Source organism: Ursus maritimus, unplaced genomic scaffold (genome assembly GCF_017311325.1).
Source record: "Ursus maritimus isolate PB19 unplaced genomic scaffold, ASM1731132v1 scaffold_33, whole genome shotgun sequence".
NCBI lineage: Eukaryota > Metazoa > Chordata > Mammalia > Carnivora > Ursidae > Ursus > Ursus maritimus.
This window is the reverse complement of record NW_024425897.1, coordinates 6,416,117-6,437,137: the sequence shown is the minus strand read 5'-3', so window position 1 is coordinate 6,437,137 and position 21,021 is coordinate 6,416,117. Positions and strand designations below refer to the sequence as shown.

The 21,021-nt window shown below is 54.7% G+C and overlaps 1 protein-coding gene across 1 annotated transcript in view; it reads right to left on the bottom strand.

Moving 5' to 3' along the window:
* MYO18B (myosin XVIIIB) overlaps nucleotides 1–20,529 on the bottom strand; it is a 232,926-nt gene extending 212,397 nt beyond the window's left edge. The window contains exons 1-10 of the mRNA XM_008686684.2: nucleotides 20,218–20,529; nucleotides 18,276–18,434; nucleotides 12,886–14,163; nucleotides 12,257–12,323; nucleotides 11,355–11,467; nucleotides 9,912–10,088; nucleotides 5,420–5,618; nucleotides 3,363–3,505; nucleotides 2,437–2,537; nucleotides 2,013–2,076 (exon numbers count right to left, since the gene is read on the bottom strand). Coding sequence (XP_008684906.2) covers nucleotides 2,013–2,076; nucleotides 2,437–2,537; nucleotides 3,363–3,505; nucleotides 5,420–5,618; nucleotides 9,912–10,088; nucleotides 11,355–11,467; nucleotides 12,257–12,323; nucleotides 12,886–14,163; nucleotides 18,276–18,434; nucleotides 20,218–20,265 — 2,349 coding nt within the window. The 5' untranslated portion in view covers nucleotides 20,266–20,529. The remainder of the gene's footprint in view (nucleotides 1–2,012; nucleotides 2,077–2,436; nucleotides 2,538–3,362; nucleotides 3,506–5,419; nucleotides 5,619–9,911; nucleotides 10,089–11,354; nucleotides 11,468–12,256; nucleotides 12,324–12,885; nucleotides 14,164–18,275; nucleotides 18,435–20,217) is intronic.
* Nucleotides 20,530–21,021: the final 492 nt, after the last annotated feature.

Genomic DNA, 21,021 nt, shown 5'->3' with positions numbered 1-21,021 from the left:
CAATCTTCATCGATATCCAACAGCCACTCACCGTTTATTAGACATTGCTAGGTTTGGGCTGTTACGAATAAAATTGCCGAGAACTGTCACATCAAAACCTTTGTCTGGACATGCACTTGCATTTTCCTGTATAAATACCTAAGAGAGGGGCACCTGGGTGGCAGAGCGGTTAGGCGTCTGCCTTCGGCTCAGGGAGTGATCCCAGCGTTATGGGATCGAGCCCCACATCAGGCTCCTCCACTGGGAGCCTGCTTCTTCCTCTCCCACTTCCCCCTGCTTGTGTTCCCTCTCTTGCTGGCTGTCTCTATCTCTGTCGAATAAATAAATAAAATCTTTAAAAAAAAATACCTAAGAGAACACTAGCGTATCATGCAGAAAATGTAGGTTTTCTCTCTTAAGAGACTCTTTTCCCAAATAGTTGTACTTTCTACAGCCCCTCCAGCAACGTGGGAGAGTCCCGGCTGCCCCAAATTGTCGCCAGCACTTGGTATGGTCGATCGTTTAAAATGCAGACATTCTCGTGATTGTGCAGTGGTAACGTATCATGGCTTCAGTTTGAATTCCTTTAATGACTAGCGATGTGCAGCCTATATTCACGCACATTATCGACCATCCATGCGTCTTCTTTGGCAAAATGTATGTTGAAATCTTTTGCCCGTCTTTTTTTGTCAGGTTGTACCTATGTGTTTAGACAGTCATCTATCATATTCCGGATTCAAATACTTTCTCAGATACGTGATTTGAAAATATTGTTTCCCAGTTCGTGGCTTGTATTTTCATATTAACAGTATCTTTCAAAGAACAGAAGTTCTTCATTTTGATGAAATACAATTTTTCTGTTTGTCTTCTTATGGACTGTGTATTTGGTGGCATATCTAAGAAACCTTTGCCCAAAACAAAGCCAGATAAATTTTCCCCTTATTTTGTTCTAGAAATTGTATGGCTTTAAGTTTTACATTTGGGCCTATAATCCATTCTCTGTTCACATCTGAGTATGGTGTGAGGTTATGGATTGAAATCCATTTTTGACATGAGGATTCCCCCATTATTCCAGCACTATTTATTTCCCAGATTGTATCTTTGTTAAAAAGGCTTTGGCGTGGAAATTATCTAACCTCCCTTCCATGGTGAACTCCTATTCATCCCTCAAAACCCTGTCAAATGTCCCTGGAGCTAAAAAGCCTTCTCTGACTGAGACCAAGTAGCTCTTTCAACCACCCTCTGGTGCCCACAGCATCTCAGCCAACATCTGGCATATTCGTATCTCACACGACTGCATTAATACTGGCATCCATCTCTCCGGATAGAGTAAAAATTCATGAACAGAGGCCATAATCCCAGCACTTAGTCCAGGCCTAGCATGGGAGCTGGTGGTAGGTATAGTGGGGTTGGGGGTGACTCAGAAAACAATTGTTAAGATATAAACAAATGAATAAAAGAATAAACAAGTCAACACCTGGCTTTTTTAAACAAGTGGCTACCATCTCTCCAAGTCCAGCTCACAGAGCCCATTTCCAGGAAGCTGTCTCTGACTGCCCCTACCCATGCGAATCACCAATAATATTTACTAAGAGTCCCTGGTTGATGGATCTAGGCCAAGCCCTGTGCGCCACACTTCACGTTCATCATTTAGTTTACCCCTCACCCCGACCCAATGAGGCAGAGACTACCATTCGCATTATTTGACCGAAGAGGAGACAAGTGTTCAGAGAGGTTGGGTCTGTGGTCATGTATCTAATAAGTGTCAGAGCCAAGGTTTGAGCCCAGAGCCTGCGTGCTTACCTCTCTGTATACCACCTCCTGGTTCCCCTTATGTGTACAAGTCCCAGTTACCCTACCAGCCCAGGCCCCCGCGAAGGCAACCCTTGCATCCCCCACATGACCAATCCTTGCCAACCACGTACCCCACCAGCAAAGGAGAAGAGTCATGCAGGAAACCCCTCCATCAGGCTCTCATCCGGGCCAGGGGGACACAGACACCCTCACACCCCCCAGGAGGACCTCCTCCTTACCTTAGGCCATACGCCCAGGCCGAAGGAGCTGCTGTCTGCCAGCTGGTGCAGGTGCAGCTCCGTCCTGGAAGCAGAGAAGGGACTAGAAGTCAGGGAGGGGCTGCCCACACCAGAGGACTGGCAGAGCATATGGTCCTCATGGCAGAGGGCTCCCACCATGGCCCCGATGGCCCCAAAGCCTGCCCCAGTCCCTACTCCAGTTTCTGGAATATTCTGAACTTCCTGCCCTTCCGTGGCCCTTCCTAAGTGCCAGGAAACCCTGGCATGAAGAATCATAAACTCCATACACCCAGGGGAGCAGATGCTAACTCCAGGTCCTCTGCTGATCAGCTGTGTGAATGTGCTCCAGGGTCATATCTGAGCAGTCGACCTGAATGAGTCCTTGCCGTCTGCTAAGTTCAAAGACGCCGGCTCTGTCACTCACCTGAGATCCAGGTCCAACCCCGCTAGCATCTGCGAGAAAACCTCAAAATTGCCTTCCCCTTCCGGCTGCCGGGCCACGCGGCTCTTCTCCAAAAGCATCGTCTGCAACAGGAACAGACAGGACGTGGTTGGCCCTTGAGGTACACCTGCCGGCAGCCCCATCAGGGTGCCCCTCTGCCCCAATGCACTCTTGGGGGCAACAGCTCAGGTCCGCACTCCATCGGGCACCTCCGTATGGAACCTGCGTGGTCCTTTATCCCATTGATTCAGAGCCCATCCAGGGACTCGACTACTGCCATAGACGCGTTCCGATGAAAGCATCCAAAAGTAATAACAATTAAACAGAGCCACTCTCCAACATACTCATATTTAACAGAAGCGTACTAACTTGACCCAAGTGGTGATTAATGGGGGAATTGCAGGGCCAGGACAGAAAAGGGACTTATTTGGCACCGACGAGTTTTCTTGGAGTCTGGATATTATCCCAGCTCAGCGTACAAACCACCCTTCTGATAACCTAATCCTATTTTCTGCTCAAACAGCATGTTTGAGGTGGAAAGGGGAGCGGCACGGGCGATCGTGGAGACAGGAACAAACAGGCCATGTGTTGGTTACATGCGGCGGGGCCGCAGAAGGCTGGCGAGCGTCTGTTTAATTTCAGCTTACGCTTTTAAGACCCAGCTAATGAGAGGCTGAGTTATATATTTACCCATAAATATTTCATCCCTGCGACATTCGGAGGTGCACACAGGCCAGCAATGCTCCGGGGTGCTGAGCGAGGTGGGGAGGAGGTGGCCACAGCTGGGAGAGCCACAACCATTGAGATACATTCCAGGGTCCCAGGTAGAGGCGTGGCCTCTGCTGAGTGGGACTGGGGACACTGCAGCACCAAGGGCCCTCCGCCCCCGTCCCGCCCAGAACACCCACCTGGAGCTGAGCGGCCGTGACTCGCCCCGTGGCATTGAAGTCCAGCGACATCACCATGGCAACACGGGTGGCATTGCAGCTGTGGCCGGTGGACACGGAGCCAAAAGCCCGGAGGACGGTGAAGGTAGCTCGGATCTTCTCCACTGTTGAAGGCATGGGGCAGGGTGTCACCCATGGCCCAGGAGCTGCCACCCCTGCCTCTCACAGGACCACCTTCCCCACTGGCAGCTGCAGCAGTCCAGGCCCATCTGGCCCCAAGCCCCAGCAGGCTCCCCACCATCTCCCCAGCTCAGCACTAAACCACATTTCACTCCTACCCTGACTGAGTACTGCAAACAGGATGCAGGGGAGCAAGACTAAGTCAAGAAGGGGAGACACGCAGGGCCAGGATAGATACAGTCTGATGACAGGGGCCTCCTGGGCCTGATGCAGGAGTGCAGGGCATGAACATTCTCAGACCTGCTCCGAGGGAGCTCACAGGGTAACAGCAGCCTTGAAAAGCCTTGCAGTCTCTCCACAACTATTTATGGGGCACCTACTATGCACTAGGCACTGTGCCAGGCACCTAGATACAGCCTATCCTGACTCCCACCCTCCAACACACGCACTCACAGCAGAACCACATCTTGAGAGAGCCAAGACTGGCGCCTCTCCCCGTTTTATCCCCAGCCCCTAATATGGGTCAGGTGAAGAGTCGGTGATCAGTGTAGCTTTGGAATCACCCCAGTGCTGCAGCAGACACGGTGGTTAAGGGGATTTGAATATGGGCTCTGCCTTTGCTAGTTACCTAATTTGGGGCAAATCAACCTCTCTAAGCCTCTGATACCCCATCCGAAGATGGGGATAACACAGTACCTCCATCATGTGGCTGTCACAAGGACTAAAAGATTTTAATTTAAAGTGAAGTGTTTAGGACCTGCTCCAAAGGTGGCGTGGCCAGTATGATAATTGTGATGACTAGAAAAGCAACATGGCCTGGGCCATGTAGTCTCAGCAGAGAGAAGATTGCCCCCAAGAGAGCAAATGCTGATTCTTGCAGGTGGGGAGAATTTTACTTTCTACAGTATAAAGCACAGATATGCCTACACTGCATGAAGAAATCATGGTATACCTGCGGCATTGACGTTTCGTGGTAGGGGAGGATTGGGGGGGAAATGTCTAAAAAGGCTCCTTAGGGGTGCAACGATGAAAGAAACATTGAGGACACGGGCTCGGGAGCCAGAATGTCTGGGTTTGACTCTCAGCTCCAGGATGTATTAGCTGTGTGACCTTGGGCAAGCTAGTCAACCTCTCTGAGTCTTAATGGCCTCATCTGTAATAGTCGAAGAATACTATCTACCTTATAAAGCTGCTTTAAATAATAAATAAGTTAATATACTTGGAATAGGGCCTGGCACGTAGGTCCACAGCCAATGTTTACTATGGTTATTATTAATATTATAATAATAATAATTATTAATTGGTACACTCTCTTTAAAGCCTAGCTGAAACATTGTTTCCTCAAGGAAACCCCCACTCCCTTCTCCTCTGGGCTTCCCCTGCCTCTCTCCTAAACAGCTCTGCCAGCACTTTGTGCAGAGCATTCAAGTTTGGAACATATATAAAGCTCAGTTTCCCTTCTGGCTGTCAATTCCTCATGAGCATAGGCCCTGCCCTTCTGTCTTTACTTATTGGGTCCTCTGTACAGTTGAGCAGGTTGTGCACTGCACAAGAACACCTTTTCTAAGAGGCACATTGTTTATATCATACAATCATAAGTTTGCATATTTATTAGGATGATTTCCCAGCACATGGCAGGCAAGCGTTCAGTTCTAACAATGTCAGTGTATGACGATTGTCCTACAGATGGCTGTGAATATCTTGAGGAAGGAGTACGTTTTTCTAATTTGCACAAGGGTGTCCAAAGGACCACAGGTAGCCCTCCCCAGAAGCAAGTACGGTGCTCAGTGAATGCTAGCTGAATGGACATAAGGAGGAGCAACTCAGCACCCCCTCCAACTCTCCCCACCCTCCACACCAACCCACCCCCAAAATGTGTCACCTGGAGACTGCTGTACCTGAGACCCTGCCATCCACGCTGCCCGCCATTGCCACCAGGTGCTCCAGGACCTGCTCGCAGCAGGTGGTTTTCCCAGAGCCACTGCGGCCCAGGGCCACAATGCTCTGGTCTCTCCGCTGGCTCAGTAGTGCCCAGTATGCCCGCTGTGCCAGGGAGCCAGGGTGGGCTGGCAGGCCATCCCGGCGGCCCGATGGCACCTGCAGGAAGATATCTTAGGCATCAGTCTTCCCACCCCAGCCGGTGCCCAGGGAGCATTCCAAGACAGTGCCCCACCCCAGCCTTGAGCCCAGAGCCATGTCCCTGCCTGTCATCCTACCCCAGCCTTGTCAGAGGAGTCTTGAATTTTACTGGCAAAAGCCCAGCCTTGGGGTCAAGTCCTGCCCCTGACTCCCTGTGAGTCCTTTGGTGGCCTTTGAGCCTATTCTGAGTCTGGGTCTCCTCTTAGAAAGGCATTAGCTCATTATTGGATAGTACTTGCCTGGAATGAGGCAGCTGGATAAAATGGCAAGATCGATTAGTGATGTCTGCCACGGAAAGGGAAGGAGGCATGGGGTAGCTGGTGGTACGCATGCCCTGTAGTTGCCATAACAGTTTTAGGCAATACCTGAGGTCCTCCACTCCATTCAGCCATTGATTCAGCCGATCATTTACTCTTCATTCAATTAAAAAAATATATATTGAGAGTCTACTATGTGGCAGGCACTGTTCCCGGCATGGGGGGCACGGCGCCATGCAAAACGGGTAAAGGAAATCCCTACCCACCATAAGGAAGGGCTAAAAAAAAAAGTTTAAAAATTTTTTAACACCCACTACCAAGTTCTGGTGAAGATACAGGGTAACTGGAATTCTCATACAATGCCGGTAGGAAGGCGAAAATGAGACGGTCACTCTGGGAAAGAGTGAGATATACGCCCATCATCCGACCCAGCGGTCCCATTCTTAAGTATTTAACCCAAGAGAAATGACCATGTATGTTCACCAAAAACCCTCAATGGCCCCGGTTTTATTGAATATATATTCGAAATTACCGGAAACTAGAAACAACCCAAGTGCCTTTTAACGAGTAAATGAAAGTAAGCAGCCATCGAGGTTTGGGCCCCAAGGTTTGGGCCCCGAAAGTCCCCTGTCCCGGAAAACCCCTCCATTCCGGAGAGACTGGGACAACTGGTCACCCGGTGAGTGGCCAGGCCAGGGCACGCACACGAGAGAAGAACCACGGGCCAGCGGCTGCAGTAACACGGGCGAGTGTGAAATGCGTCGTGGGAATTAGAAGAAGCCAATTCAAAGGTGACCGGCTGCACCGTTCCATTTATGTGACTTTGAGAAAAGGCCCAACTCTAGGGACAAAAGGACATGGGTGACGGAGGGTGACGATAACGGGTCCAGAGAACTGGGAACGGTCCTGTAACTGATGGAGAAGTTGGTTACACACGACACGCGTGTGTCCAAAACTTACAGGACCGCCAGCTAGAAAGGTTGACTCGAACCGTATGTAAATTATGCCTTAATAAATCTGACTTAGAACAGCTCGGCCCTGCGGAGCTTGCTCTCTGCTGGGAAGAGACAGATGAGAAACAAAACAAAGAATTAAACTAGATCTCATGGGAAACGTTTTAAAGGCATGAGCCTTCCTAAGTGGGTGTTTAAAGAGGAGGAGACAAGCGGTGTGGGGACTGGCCGGGCCTTGGGGAGGTCAGGGAGACCAGCCAGGTAAGGAGGCTAAAGAGGAGGGCCCGCGGGACAGAAGGAAAACCAGGACAGCGGCGCCCTGGAGCTCAGGAAGGGAGCGTCTGCAGGAGGAGGGGGGCTTGGCCCTGCCAAATGCTCCTGGGGGACAAGTAAGGGGAAACCAGAGACTTGAGCATTTGGCAATGTGTTTGGCAGCATGGAAACCCCTGGTGACCTTGACAGAAGTCTGCTGAGCGTGGCTTGGGGCAGAAGGGAAGAGGCCGGCGGGAGGCAGAGTGGCCAGCGGGAAGGCACCAAAACGGGCAGCGCAGCGGGCCGGCTGGAGGAGGACATCCAAAGCCTGGCGTGACAAGTAGGCGACCACGGGGCCCAGCAAGTCCCCATCTGCCCTCTCCACTGCCTTAGCAAGCCAGGGGTGCGAACCCCAGTGTGGCGGCTCTTCCCCTCGCCTGGACCTTCCGCCTGGGGCTGCGGGCCGCCCCCAATCCTCTGCTGGTCTTCCCTACCCAAGACACCCAGACACAATAATGAGTTGCTGTCCTGACACAAAACATGGGGCTCAGCAGGACCCGCACTGGCTGGACACGGCCTTCAGGCACGCAGAAGGCAGAGGGTTCTGGGGTCTGAGCCCCAAAGCCACCTCGCACTCTGGGAATGCTGAAGTTCAGGGCACAGGCTGTCCCACCTGTCAGCCCCCTCGGGGGGGGGGTTGGAAGGGCAAAGGGAGACTCCTCCTAATCCAGGCCCCATGGACACATACGGGTGCACACGTGGTCACGTGCCTGGCGCGCTGGCACACAGGCGTGCTCGCGGGCACACACGCCCAGCAGTGGTAGAGGCCACGGTGACACAGAGCTGTACCCGTCTACACGGCACACATTCACCCCCACGCTCACCCCCACGCACCCCTACACCCCCAGGCACGCACTCAGCCCCCGGCCTCCCCCAGTGAGAGAGGCCCCCAGCCGTGCCCCCGGTTCCACCAAGCCCATGTTCGAGGCGGCCCCAGGCCCAGGCTCCCCGCAGGTCTGTGCTCCCACCTGGTGGCCATTTGAGGAACCAGCTGTGACTCAGCCAAAGCCTAGAAGGGGGTTTCAGGTTTGGCTTGGGGAAGCTGGATGCCTTGAGGGGTCCCCGCCCCCATCCCAGGGTTACAGGGGCCTGGAGCGACGCCTAACTCAAACTCCTCCTTACAGAGTGTGTTCTCACACCTGCTCCCACTCTCCGGCTTCTTGGCCCAGGCTCTACAATGGATGCCTCAGTCCAGAACGGTTGGCGAGAATCTGGCTCACTGTAGGGGCCTGTGCGAAATCTCCCAGGGGCTTCTAAGGAGCAAGAGGAACCACGCAGCTTCTTAGAAGGCTCGGAGGCCTGGGGCTGCACGAGCAGAAGCGTAGCCCTCACAGCAAGGGAGGGGAGCGTGCGCAGGCCCGCAGACAGCTAGGCTGGGCGGGGCAGGTCTGGGGAACACCTGATGGGGTGGGGTGGTGTGTCCTGGAGAAAAGGAGTCTTGGAGGGAGGCTCAGATCCACTGCCCCCCCTTTTTCATACAATTTAGCATCATTTGGGGGCTATGGATAGATTTGTCTCATGGTACACCTGGAAGCAAGATGCAGCTTTTCATGCCCAATTAACAGATGAGAACAACAAGGCCAAAGAGAGGTCATGATCTTTCCAAGGCACCCAGGGGGCATTAGCGGCTGTGCCAGAGGCTTGTGCCTTCCCCAACCGTGAAGTCCTCACCACCGCGCCCAGGTAAGACCTCCAGCGAGTGTCCTACCCACACGTCATCTCACCTCCATCTACCCTCCACCCAGCAGCAGAGGGGAGCCTTCGATAGCACACAGCAGACCGTCTCCCGTCTCTGCTGAAGACCCCCGGAAGCTGGCATCACGCTCAGGGCAGACGCCGGAATCCTTCTAGCCACGTGTAAGACTGCTGCGACCCAGTCCCCGCTGGGTCCCAGCCTCCCCACTGTCTCCTCCCCGAAACTCAGCGGCCCTACCCACTGTTGTCTTTGTTAGCGGGGGCCTGCCTTCCCCCTCGAGAATGCAAGCCCCACAAGGGCAGATTTCTCTGTCTTCTTCCCTGCTCTTTTCCCCCATGCCCGGCATCCAGGAGACTCTCCCTTCAGTATCTCTAGCAACAGCTGGGGGAGGAGGGGGGACCAGGAGGGGATCGGGCTCAGGTGGCTTGGGTGTGGTTGCAGGCGTTGCCACAAGGGGGCGCTAAGAGCTTGCCTTTGCTGTGACCGTCTTGCCAAACACAGGCCATTTCTATACTTTGCAGGGGGGGAAATAAGTAAAAGCAGAATCGAGCTTCTGGTTCCTGATTTATGTGGGTGTCTGGAACTCTCGAATGTGCAGCGTGGGGTTCGGAGCACAGAAGGGCTGGCGGCCTGAGTTTTACCCCAGCTGTCCTCCTTGCTGAACTTGAGGGCTGGCCCCGCAGAGCTCGCGGGCCGCAGGCAGCTGGTGAAGTCCTATCGTTTCAGGTGTGCGTGAGCGGTAGCTGACATACTATGTAAAGGTGCTGGAAGCAGGGCCTGGCACAGAGCTGATATTCGTTCAGTATCTTCTGTCATTATTAGAGTCTATAATGCCCCCGTTGTTTCCAGCCGTGACTCACCGTTCCCCTCTACGGAGAGGGGCTCAGGCGGTCCTCGATGCCCACCATGCCTCCAATCTTCTGTCTGGCAGGATGCTACTTACAGACAGGTCTGCAGGGGGCTCTGGCTGGCCTGCTCTCTCCTGAGATGCAGAGGGGACCCCACCTGGCCCTGGCCCCATGATCCCGCTCACCTTGCCTGCAGAGGGCGCTGGGGGCCCCAGGGGCTGGAGGACGATCAGGTCTGGCCCCTTGAAGGTGTGGGGCAGCTGCTCCCGGTAGCGGTGTAGAAGCGTGTTCAGGACGCTCGATTCGTTGACACTGACCAGGGAGGCCAGGTCCTCAGCCTGGTCCAGCTCAGGGGGGTTGGCCTGTGAAGCATCACACAAAGTTGTCCTCTGGCCTCTCGGGCCTCCGTATCACCACCCCCTACACACACACACACACACACACACACACACAGAGCCCCGGGGACCCCGTCCCTGGAGAGCTGTCTGCCGCAGACCAGGACAGAAAGCGAGGACTCTGGAGAGAGAGAAACAGCAAACCCTACAAATGAAATAAGGACACCCCTCTCCTTTGCCCTTCAGGCATCCTGAGAGCCACCTGTCTCCTCGTGCCGGCCCTCCTTCCTGCCCTCACTGCCCCAGGAGGGGAGATGCTCCGGAGAGACACAGCAAAATTCAGAGAGCCTCCCGTGTCTCAAACACCACAAGAAGGGTGGTGTTCCAGAGTGAGCAAGTGTCCGTGCCTGATGCCCCCTCTCTGGGTCTTGCCAGGGAGCCCTGTGGGTGTTCTGGGACACTCGGGGATGAAGGCCAGCGGCCAAACAGCCCCATTTCTCTGATAAGCCATCATGCATTGATCCCTTGGAAATAAGCCCAGACTCTTCCACAAGCAGGGATGATTGCAGCTTCTCCTTGGGGCGTCCATTCTAAAAGGTTTCCTACTATTCTTTCCAGCTGCAAAGAGTTTTCTGTGCCCAATGCTCTGGGGTTTGGGTCAAGCCTGGGCTCCTCATGGGTCAGCCTTTTTGTTAAGGACACGGGCCCGCTACAAACTCTGAACGCCAGCAAGAGTAGAGGGCCTGGGGCCAGCAGAGGGTAGAGAAGGAGGAATGATGAATGAGGCCCACCAGGACCCTTTTCTCCCCATCATTAGTCTCTAAATCTCAAAAAGATTTACTGCATACTACAAAAATTATGCAAAACATACATGGGCTTATCAACCAAAAGAAAAGTTAATACCCTAAATAATAAGCCATTGAAACCTAAGCTATAGTTAACAGCAAGCTGCAAATATGGCTCTGAGTTCCCTGGCAGCCAGGGTGAAAAGGGAAATAGGCTCTGTAGCACGATTTGCATGGTCCATAAAATGAAAAGCCATCACCTTCTTGGAGCAAGCAGAACTCCCCGTTCTGACACACAGGTCTGTCCATGCATCCTCACAAAGAGAACGCTGGGATAGAACAATGACCCCCTGACGATATACTACCAACAGAGCAATGAGTTCAATGATGGTCTTCCTTACAACACCCTCCAGTATGTGCAGTCGGGTACAAGGACCTCTCTTGCAGGGGTGGGGAGAGAAGGTGTGGAGCAGGCAGGGAGGGAGACGGAGGGAGACAGAGGGCTCACCCTGTGAATATGCTCCTCATCGACCTCGGTGATGCTTTTGTCAGCATCGATGCAAAGTCGTACCCTTCCTGCCGGCAGGTCGGCTGTCCCCTCATCTGGCTTCAGCACAGTTGCTGGTGACAGCCCCGAGAGAGAGAGAGAGAGAGAAGATAGGCTCTAAGCCCAGTGGCCAGACCAGGGAACTTAAAGAGGGGTCCTGGTTCAGGTCAGAAAGGGGCAGCACTGTCTCCCCTTGGGGCCTGCTCACATGGAGGGTTCTGAATTGTGACCCCAAACCTTCTGAGGACTGAAGCTGGGTCTGACTCTCTTTGGCCTTTCAACATCTGGCGCGGTGCCAGGCACAGGGTAAGGACCCTGATGGTTGGGTGTGCTGACCTGTCTCACATTTAGACCCGGGATGGCAGATAATGCCACACGTGCTGCCACCTCCCCTTCCAGGGCCCGTGGCAGACATCACTAATCAATCACTCTTCCCAGCTGCGTTCTGACAGGGACTCATAATTGCTTCTCAATAGAGTGTGGTCACAACTAATGGACAAAAGCGGGCTCGTGAGATGAAATCTATTTGCCCATATGCACGATGCTTCATTTCCTCGAGGAATACTGTAGGAGCCAAGCAATGCTTGGCGCATTAATGACATCGTTAAATAATTAATTACCAAGGCGTAATTGCCTTTGGAAACAGTCCCCAGTAGACCAGCTGCCATGGGTCAAACAATCAACTCTTCCCGATCCAAAAGCCACTGACTCCCACCCTAGACTCAGCTCTCCTTGCCCCTCCCCCTCCCCCGCCGCCCCCCCCGCCCCCCACTGTAATCTGGCAAACAGATCTTGCAGCAGAGTGGGCGTGAGAAGAAAATACTTAGACCCTCCCCTACTCAGGTGCTAACATCCCTAATTACCAAGAGTAAATCCATCCTTCTGAACCAGCCAGACTTTCTCTGCCTCGTACCACCTGTCCTCAGGAGCCTGAGAGCAAAGATCACATAAGTCAGACCAAGAGGACACCGCCTGCCCCCCCACCCCGTGTCCGCAGTGAACCCTTTACATAGGAGTTTCTCACAGTGTGATCTGGGGCCACTGAAGTCAGAATTTCCCCAAGGGAGAGCAAGGAGGGGGGTGCTTATCTGCATGTAGTTGCCTTGGCCCCACTGTTGGCCTTTGGAATGGAGGCGCCAACGTGGGGCCCAGGGATCTGCATTTTGAGCAATCCACTATTTATGCAAGTTTGAGAACTAGCACGTGACACAGCGAGCAAGCTGAACCATGCATGAGAGGACACCTCCCGTTCTTGGGACCTCCCTGACGCTGTGGACAATCCTGCCCCGGGACAGGGGCAGTGGGGGGGCCTCAAGACCCCAGTATATTGAGGACAAAGTGCCATCCCATCTTCTGAGCTGGGCATCCCTCTCCAATTCCCTCCCCATCTCCTATCCTGCTTTATTCATCCCCAGGGGCAAGTCTTCCCAATCAGGCTCTCTCTGGAGGGTCCCCCTTGCCCCTCCCCACTCCCGGAGCTGCAGCCCCTCACCTGATCTGAGTCTTCCGTCTCTCCTCCTTTGCTCCCCTCCAGCAGGGGTGGCCCCTCTTCACTCTCCTTCCGAGTCTGAGGCCTTTCTGCCTGGCTCTCCAGAGCAGGTGGTCTGGGTCCTTCCAGCTCCATCTCCAGGACCCCGGCCCCATCATCTGCTCCCGTGAGGGGCTCCCCGGCTTCCTGCCCTCTGCTCTCTGGCTGGCTCTCCTTCCCAGCAGTCGCTGGGCTCTCCCTGCGTGCACCCACTTCCTCAGGGACTTTACAGCCCTTCTCTGTCTTCCCCCCAGCTTTACCTGCCTCCCCAGACTCACCCTGAGGTTGCCCTTCCTTGCCTAACTTAGCCTGGGGCTCAGCTGCCTTTCCAGGCACACTCGGAGGCTCCCCTGTTCTCTCTACCTGCCCAGGAGCTTCCCCCACCTGCCCGGGCTTCCCCTGCCCTTTGCTCACCTTCTCCGCCTTGACCTGCGTTTCCTCTGACTTCTCTGCCTTACTTGCAAGCGTACCTTCTTTGTCCTTCTTACTCTGGGGACCGTCCCACTTGCTCCTTCTGCCCAGGGAACCTCCCCACTTTCTCACCTGGAGTTGGACCCCAGCCCACTTCCCTTCACCCACATCCTTGGAGAGATTCCCCTTTGCCATCTTGTTGGGGGGGTCCCTGCCCCCCTTCTCTGCTGTCTCCTGCCGCCCCCCTTCGCCTGGCCCCTCTCTGCTCTGGAGCTCACCCCCTTTCAGCCCTTTGGTCTGGGGAGCCCCACCCCCTTTCCCCCCTGCACCTTGTTTTGTCGGTAGCACTGTTCCTGGGTCCCCAACACCCTCAGTCTGAGTCTTCTCAGCCTTTGGGGCTGTGTCCTTAGTGCTGGCCTGGGGGCCACGAGGAGTCCCTGGAGTCCCCCCCTTTTTCTCCCCTCCAGGGTCTGTGGCTGGGGGTGGGGCCTTGCAGGAGGGGGCGTCATGGGGCTGGGTCCTCTGCTCCGGCTTGGCTGAGTCCAGGTCCAGCTTGGCCACCATCAGCAACACGTCACCCCTCCTCACACCTCTCTTGAAGGGCAGGGGTTTTTTGGCCGGTGTCCCACTGGGGCCGGATTCCTGGGGCTTCTCACCATTAATGCTGGTCATCAGCACGGGGTCTGTGGGGCCGGCCCCAGCACTCTCCTTGCCTGGAATGTTTGAGTTCTGCGGAGAGCTTGACTGGTTGCCTTGGCAAATTTGCTGGGGTCCCGATTTGGTGTTACTGCTGGAATCGCTCTTGGGTTGGCTAGTGGAAATTTCTAGGGTCTAGAAGAGAGACCGCAACCACACTTAGCTGCTTGCTGACCAGAGAGCTTTGCCATTTGCTCACTCACTCTCTCATTCTTTTGTCCATCCAGCCTTCACCCATCCAAAGAGCCTCAAGCACCTGCAAGATCTGACAGGCGCCGTGCCCAGCATCAAGCAAAATCCCAACACCCTGGATCTTGGCCCCCATCTCAAGACCACGTGACACAGTGGAAGGAGAGTAGACTTCGGAGCCCGACAGACCCAAGTTCAGCTCCTCACTCTGCCATTCGCTAGCTGTGTGGCCTTAGGTAAATTACTTGCCCTCTCTGAGCCTGTTTCTTTATCAATAAAATGAGGATCACCATGGCCCACCTCTCAGGGTGAGCATTAAGATTCATGATAATATGGGAAACTGAGCCCAGCACAGCGTAGGTCCTCCCACACTGCCTGGTGGGGACATCTTTGCTACAACACTCCCTGGGGGCTCCTGTCCCCGGTCCTTCTGCTGCCTTGTGGTGTCAGTCCCACCCAGGGTTCTGTCCTCAAACCAGGCTGGCTGTGGCTAGAACTGCTCATGGCGCCAGCGGGGCCAGGTCCGCCCTGATGCTTGGCTTCCCCGCCTGCCCTTGTCTGGGTTCTGCCATCAGGCACCATGCTGATGCTGGCCTCCCACACACCTAGTCCTGGGGAGTCTGGGGTTCTCACCCTCCTCTTGCACCCAAAGCTGCCCCAGGATCATGTTGGTTCCACCCTGCCTGGCTTCACACCTGTGTCTCCCTTCCCAAGCCCAGCTCCGCACCCACCTGGGCCGTTGTCATCATCTAAACTGCTGTCCCTTCCATTTGCTGCCAGTCGTTTTAAATCTGATCAGAAGATTTTGGCAGCGGCCTGTAGCCTACGGGAAAATCATTCAATACCATCCCCCGCCACTCAAAGCCCTCATTGAGAAGTCGCCACCCTCCATTCTGGTCTTATTGTCCCTGCGTGTCCCCATGCCTGAGCCACATGGAGGCAGCTCCCACCACACCTGACGCTTCTCTGCTTCCACGCTTCTGTTCCCGGTAGCTCGCTGGCTGGAATGCTCTCTCCCTCTTCACCGGCTCTTGCTCCACTCATCTCTCTATACCCAGCTCCAGTGCCATCCCCCCACAAATCTCCGCCTGCAGCCCTCAGTCCGGATGCGTTTCACGCACCCCAGAGGCCCCAGGGCACCGAGCTGGTGGGCCGTCTGCCGCGATGATCACGGACTGCGTCCATGCGAGCTTCGGTATGTGTCTCTGTCCCGGTCCAGGTGGTGGACGCCTCGAGGGTACGGTCCCTAGCTACAGCTTTGTGACGATGGTGATGGTAATAGCCATCACCTACATCCCTCTCGCAAACGGTCCTACATCACCATCGTATCCTACTTAACCCCCGTGAGAACCCAGTGAAGAGCGTTCTGGGCTGTCCCTCACCCCCCAGCCCTCCACCGCCATTCTACAGATAAGGAAGTGAACGCAAGGCTATCAGGTGCTCCAAAAGACAAAGTCGAACGTACAGTCCGGCGGGCCTCTGTGACTCTAGCCTCAGTGCCTTTCTCTGATGCATATTCACAGCCTTACTTGTCGCCAGGACTCACCAGAATCTTCTGGGAGCTTTACAGAAATTCTGATGCTCTGGTCGCAGTCCCAGAGAACTGGAGGGAGTTGGCCTGGGTTGGTGGGCTCCCCTTCCAGGTGATTCCCCTGTGTAGCCAGGACTGAGAAACCCTGCTCCAGGGCCCACAGCCTAGTGGGTTGGTCTGACCGGGGCCAAGAAGGACTCGCCTTGGAAAGGGGATTGGCCGCACTTGGCAAACATCACCCCTGCCTATACAATTTTGAAAAGTGAGTCAGTGCCTTATTTTTAACCAAACCACCATAGTGGGGACAGTAACATGGATTTGAGCCAAACAAGTTAAGCAACGCTCCCCTCCCTCATTTCCACCCATGGACTCTCTTCCTTTGGATTTTCTTAGTCACCAAAGCCCCCAGTCTGCTCTGCGGCCTTCTCAGTATATGGGGGAGAAGGTGTCTCTAGAATCACTGAGGCCAAGAGGCAACTCACATATGTCCATTTTACAGATGAGCAAACCGAGGCCTGGACAACACAGAGCTCTCCTGACCTTCGATACGGGTCTCTTTCTGCCTCAGTGTTGTTCCAGCCTCTCCCTGTCTCTCACTGGCCGCCTGGCCCTCAGAAAACCAAGTCACCTCTCTGAGCCTCATTTGACCTCCCTGCAAACTGGTGACAGAGTCTAATGGCTCCTTGCAAGGATTACACAAGGACCTTGTGCTGGGGAACCAGTTGTGCTGGGATAAGGAGAGAATCCAGTTATTTACTGGTTGGGACAAGAAAATTAAATTGACAAGAACCAGCCAGGGCTCGCGGCCTCACAGAAACATGTCCCGAGACCGCCGTGCTCCAGCCCCAGGAACATCTTGGCCCACGGTCCAGACACCTGTTGTGGTCTGAGGCCTGTCTGTCCTGCGTCTTGGCTCTGAGTGTCTGCCTAGGCCCTGGGGTGACAGTTTGTCCCCATACTGTGCTCCGCTCTGCCTCTTAACGCCAGCACGACCTGCACCCTTGTGGAACGCTTTCCTGCCTCTGTGGCCTCAACGACCTCCTTGCTCCCCAGCCTGGCCCTTCCCGAGGCAGCTCGCTTGACCTCTCTAAACCTCAGTTTCCGCCTCTGAGAAGTGGGTATAATCCCATCCACCCCATTGCTGCCGAGGAGTTCAAGGGAGCCCGTAAGCGGCAAAGCGAACCTTGTCTAGTAATAAACGGCCCACGCTCCCATAGCATCACGACCTAACCACAGTCTTTGCTGGTTGACTTTGGCCCCCACTTATGCACAGCTCGGGCCGAGGTGGGGACAGAGCCCATCTTCCTTGTAATCCTCACCCAAAGGACTGGGCAGGGATGTTTCACCAGTTGCCGCCATTCAGCTGCCAGAGAGCCTCTCGGATGCCGTGAAGCCATTGTAATTGGACAGGTGCGGGCACATGGGGGACTGGACAGGCAAACAACAGCTGAAGGAGTGGGAGGCAGAGCCAGGCTGGTGGCTGGGCCCAAGCCAGCTCCAGGCCCCGGGGGCGGGGCAGGGGGAGGGGGGTGCCAGATCGCTCAGCCCAATCACTGCAGTATTTGCTCCACCGCGAGGGGGGCGCTGGAGAGACGAGAAGGTGCCCTGTCTCTCTGACAGTGATACACCCCAGCCCACGGGCCTGGCATCCAGCCCCATCATCTTGCCCGGGGTTCCCTGGCTAAGGAGCTGGGGGAAAGGAAGGAGGCAGCACTGGCCATCATCAGGGATGCATTTGCAAGTCCTTAAAGCACCGCGGTTGAATCTTGTCCAATGGCTGCCTCAAACCCACAGATCTATTCAGAACGATTAGGGGATTTAGCCTCACTGACCAATCAGAAATGATGCCGGCTGCAACCGAGTACTGGAGTCCCCACTTGCACCAAGCACTAACCCTTTAATTATTGGCTTGTGGCCATTCTGAGGGACTCAGGGGAGGAGTAGCTGGAAGGCGATGGGCAGGGCAGCGGGGGGGAACTGGGGTCACGCCTGTTTGCCCTCTGGTATGAAGAAGTTTCGATATTTTAACAACCAATACACCAATCACCAGCAACGGAACATAGCCCGTCACTGAATATCTTTTCCATGTAAAGTAAGCCAACTCCACATCTTTAGCTGACATCCAGGCTCCTCTTTCTGCAAAAGTAGGGGTGAGAGAGATCCCCATAATTGTACATCAGCTGGTATCCCTTCATTCATTCATTAAACAAACATTTGTTGAACACTCACTCTGGGCCACATTCTACGGGAGGGCCGCCATATATTTAACTATGCCAACCACCATTAAGGCAGACGGTGCTGTGGGAATCAGAGAAAAAAGGCAATGGCGGAGCTGTCCAGAGATGTACTATTTCAGCTGGGTTTTGAAGGAGGCATAGGAGTTCGGTAGATCAGCTGAAGAAAGGACCTTCCTCCAACTGGGGACAGTAGGAGCAAAGGCAAGCTGGCAACTGACTTGGGAGGCTCAGAGGACAGGACGGTGGGTGTTGACTAGACCCCAGTCCCCTTCCTGTGGGGGGGCACTTACCTCTTGTTCTGGAGAGGCGAGCCCTGCCTCTTTCCTCAGCCTTGCTTCCTTGGACTCTTTCTCTGTCTCCCGGACCAGTTGCTTAATGAAGCCCCCTGGGATGACCGAGAAAAGGGGAGGGGGCGAAGACGGTGGAGGACTCTTGTCCTCCTCCCGAATCTGTTTTTGCAGAAGCAAAGGAGAAAGCTCAGTGAATGAACCAGTGGAAGCAAGCGGACCTTTGACACATTTGCAGTGGAGCCCGGGAGGGGGTCTAGGAGGACATACATGACCAAACGCATGTATGAGAGGCTGAAGCGAAGCAGATGAGGTTGGGAGGGGCTCTGGGATGCCTTGAGACAGCACGTGGAAATGGAGTGCACGAGAAGCAGCGGCCACCCTGTCTGTGGGATTTCTGCCCGGCCCCAGTGTCCTCATAATGTGAGTTTGGCCCCTTGGTTCCCTTCCTTGGCATGGAACAGACTCTGGGAGGACCTGGTCCATAAGGAGCTTTTCCATTTTCCAAAAGGGGATGGACCCCAGGGAACCACGCACATTCTCTGCCTCGGCTTGCAGTTAAAATAACAGATTAGTGAGTTACTCACCTACGACACGCCAGGAACATGGGAGGGTAAGGAATGGTCTCTATAAAAATCCTGCCCTATGGCCACAGCCCACTCGGCTGACCCAGGCCTGTGGCTTCTTGATGGTCATTAAACCAGGACCCGGGCAGCCAGGGCCTTCCCAACACTGGATCCTAAAACTGGCAGGCTGGATGCTGGCATTTTACACCAGAAACATGGCATCAGCCCAAGCTGGCTGGAGTTGGCATGTAACTCATTAAGACTCGTCTTGGACCACAACGGGAACTGGGGACTGGGGCAATGGGACATTGCTCCTGACAACTGGGGTGTATCATTAACCAGCATCACTGTGACTGCCCGGGGAGGGGGGGGAATCTACAACACTTTCTGTGGCAGAGCCTCACGCTGGTTAAAATAAGCTCCTTCTCAAGGTGCTCATGTGTGGCTGGCGAAGATTTGATCTCTGCAGCCCAGCTGATAAGAAGGGGAATCCAAAGGACAGAGGAAAGACCAGGAGACAGAGCAGAGGCCAGGGGTTAAGGCTGGTTGATGTAGACCTCTGTCCAGGGAGAGAGAAGCAGGGAGCGTGAGAGGCTGGGCTCCCGTTGACCCCACGCCTCTCCCTCTGGAGGGGGACTGAAAACCATTGTCCTAGGACAGAGTGAAGCTTAAGGCCCGCTCAGCAGGCGTCAGCCTGGGCTTCCTGCAGCATCCTTCTCCACGCCACACCCAGAGCAGTCTGGGAGGGGCAGAGGCACCCAGGAGGCAGCCAGAGAGTAGCTTCTCAATCAGCCCACCCCTCAGCCTCCAATTCATCAAATCCTACACGAGGGTGGGATGCGCGGTGAAGGAGATCGCAGGCATTGGAGAAAGAGAGAGACAGCCCTTCGTGGTATCTTGTGAGAAAATACAAAAGGGAAAAGAATAACTGGGAAGAAGGGCCCGTTTCCAGTTCTCCATGGTGATGGAAGGCAGGGACCACGGAAACCCATCCCCACGGCAGAAGTCTGGCAGCCAACAGCTCTGTCTCTGCCCCGCCGCCCACACAAGCCTGGTGCTCGTTGGAGCCGCCATGACAATCCAGACAGGACAGCTGGTCTACCCTCATTCCCCCACCGCCTACTGAGGAACCGGAAGAGCCCTGGCGGTCATGGGAGGAGTTCAAGGAGGTCATGTACCGGGTTGGAGAGGCCGTGGCTAACCAGAGCTGGCCGGGGCGGTGGCGGGGGGGGAATGGAGGGGGAGCCTGGACACGTCACAGGGAGGCCCTGATGCCAGACTCCCCGCATGAAGCAGGAGGGGACAGCCTGGGCCACCCAGGCTCTGACTTGTCTTCTGACTTGGCAGTCGGCCCTGCGGCTGTAGCCCGAGCCCTGAACGTTACTTTCCTTCTGCTCCCAAAGGGCGAGGCGTGATGAGATGGCCATGCTGAGGTGATGTCAGGGCTGAGATGGGATGACACGGAACTCTCTGCCGGACAGCACAAAATGTGGCTTTATGGACACACACAGCACACGAGACTGACAGGTGGAGACATGGGTGGAGGTGAGGGAGAAAAGAGAAATACAGGTTAGCTCTTGGACACAGCCCTCCTCCCACCCCCACCAGCACCACGAACCAAGGTCACACAGCTGGGCACAGCCCACTGGGAGGACCCCGGTCAGCATGGAGGCTGCCGGGAGCCAAGTGGCCAGGGCCCCAAAATCCTTTTCCCCCTTGTCCGCACACTTTGACTTGTCATTGAGACATCATATATGCCACAAAATACAGAAGTATACAGCTCAGTGGCTCTCACCCGAAGACCATATCTATTTAACCAGCATCCTGATGAAGAAAAAAAGTATTATTTCATTTATAAGAAGTTCAAGATGGGGAAGACCCAATCTATGGCGATGAAGGTCGGAGGAGCTGTTAGCTTTGGGCTGGAAAGGGAACCTCCTGGGTGATGGAAACGTTCTCTATCTTGATCTGGGAGAGGGCCCCACAAGGGCATCACGTGTAAAAATTCACCCCGCTGTACACATAATTCACTGGATGGCAATCACGTCTCAATTCAAGAATAAGCAAGGGGCGCCTGGGTAGCGCAGTCGTTAAGCGTCTGCCTTCGGCTCAGGGCGTGATCCTGGCGTTCTGGGATCGAGCCCCACATCGGGCTCCTCGGCTGGGAGCCTGCTTCTTCCTCT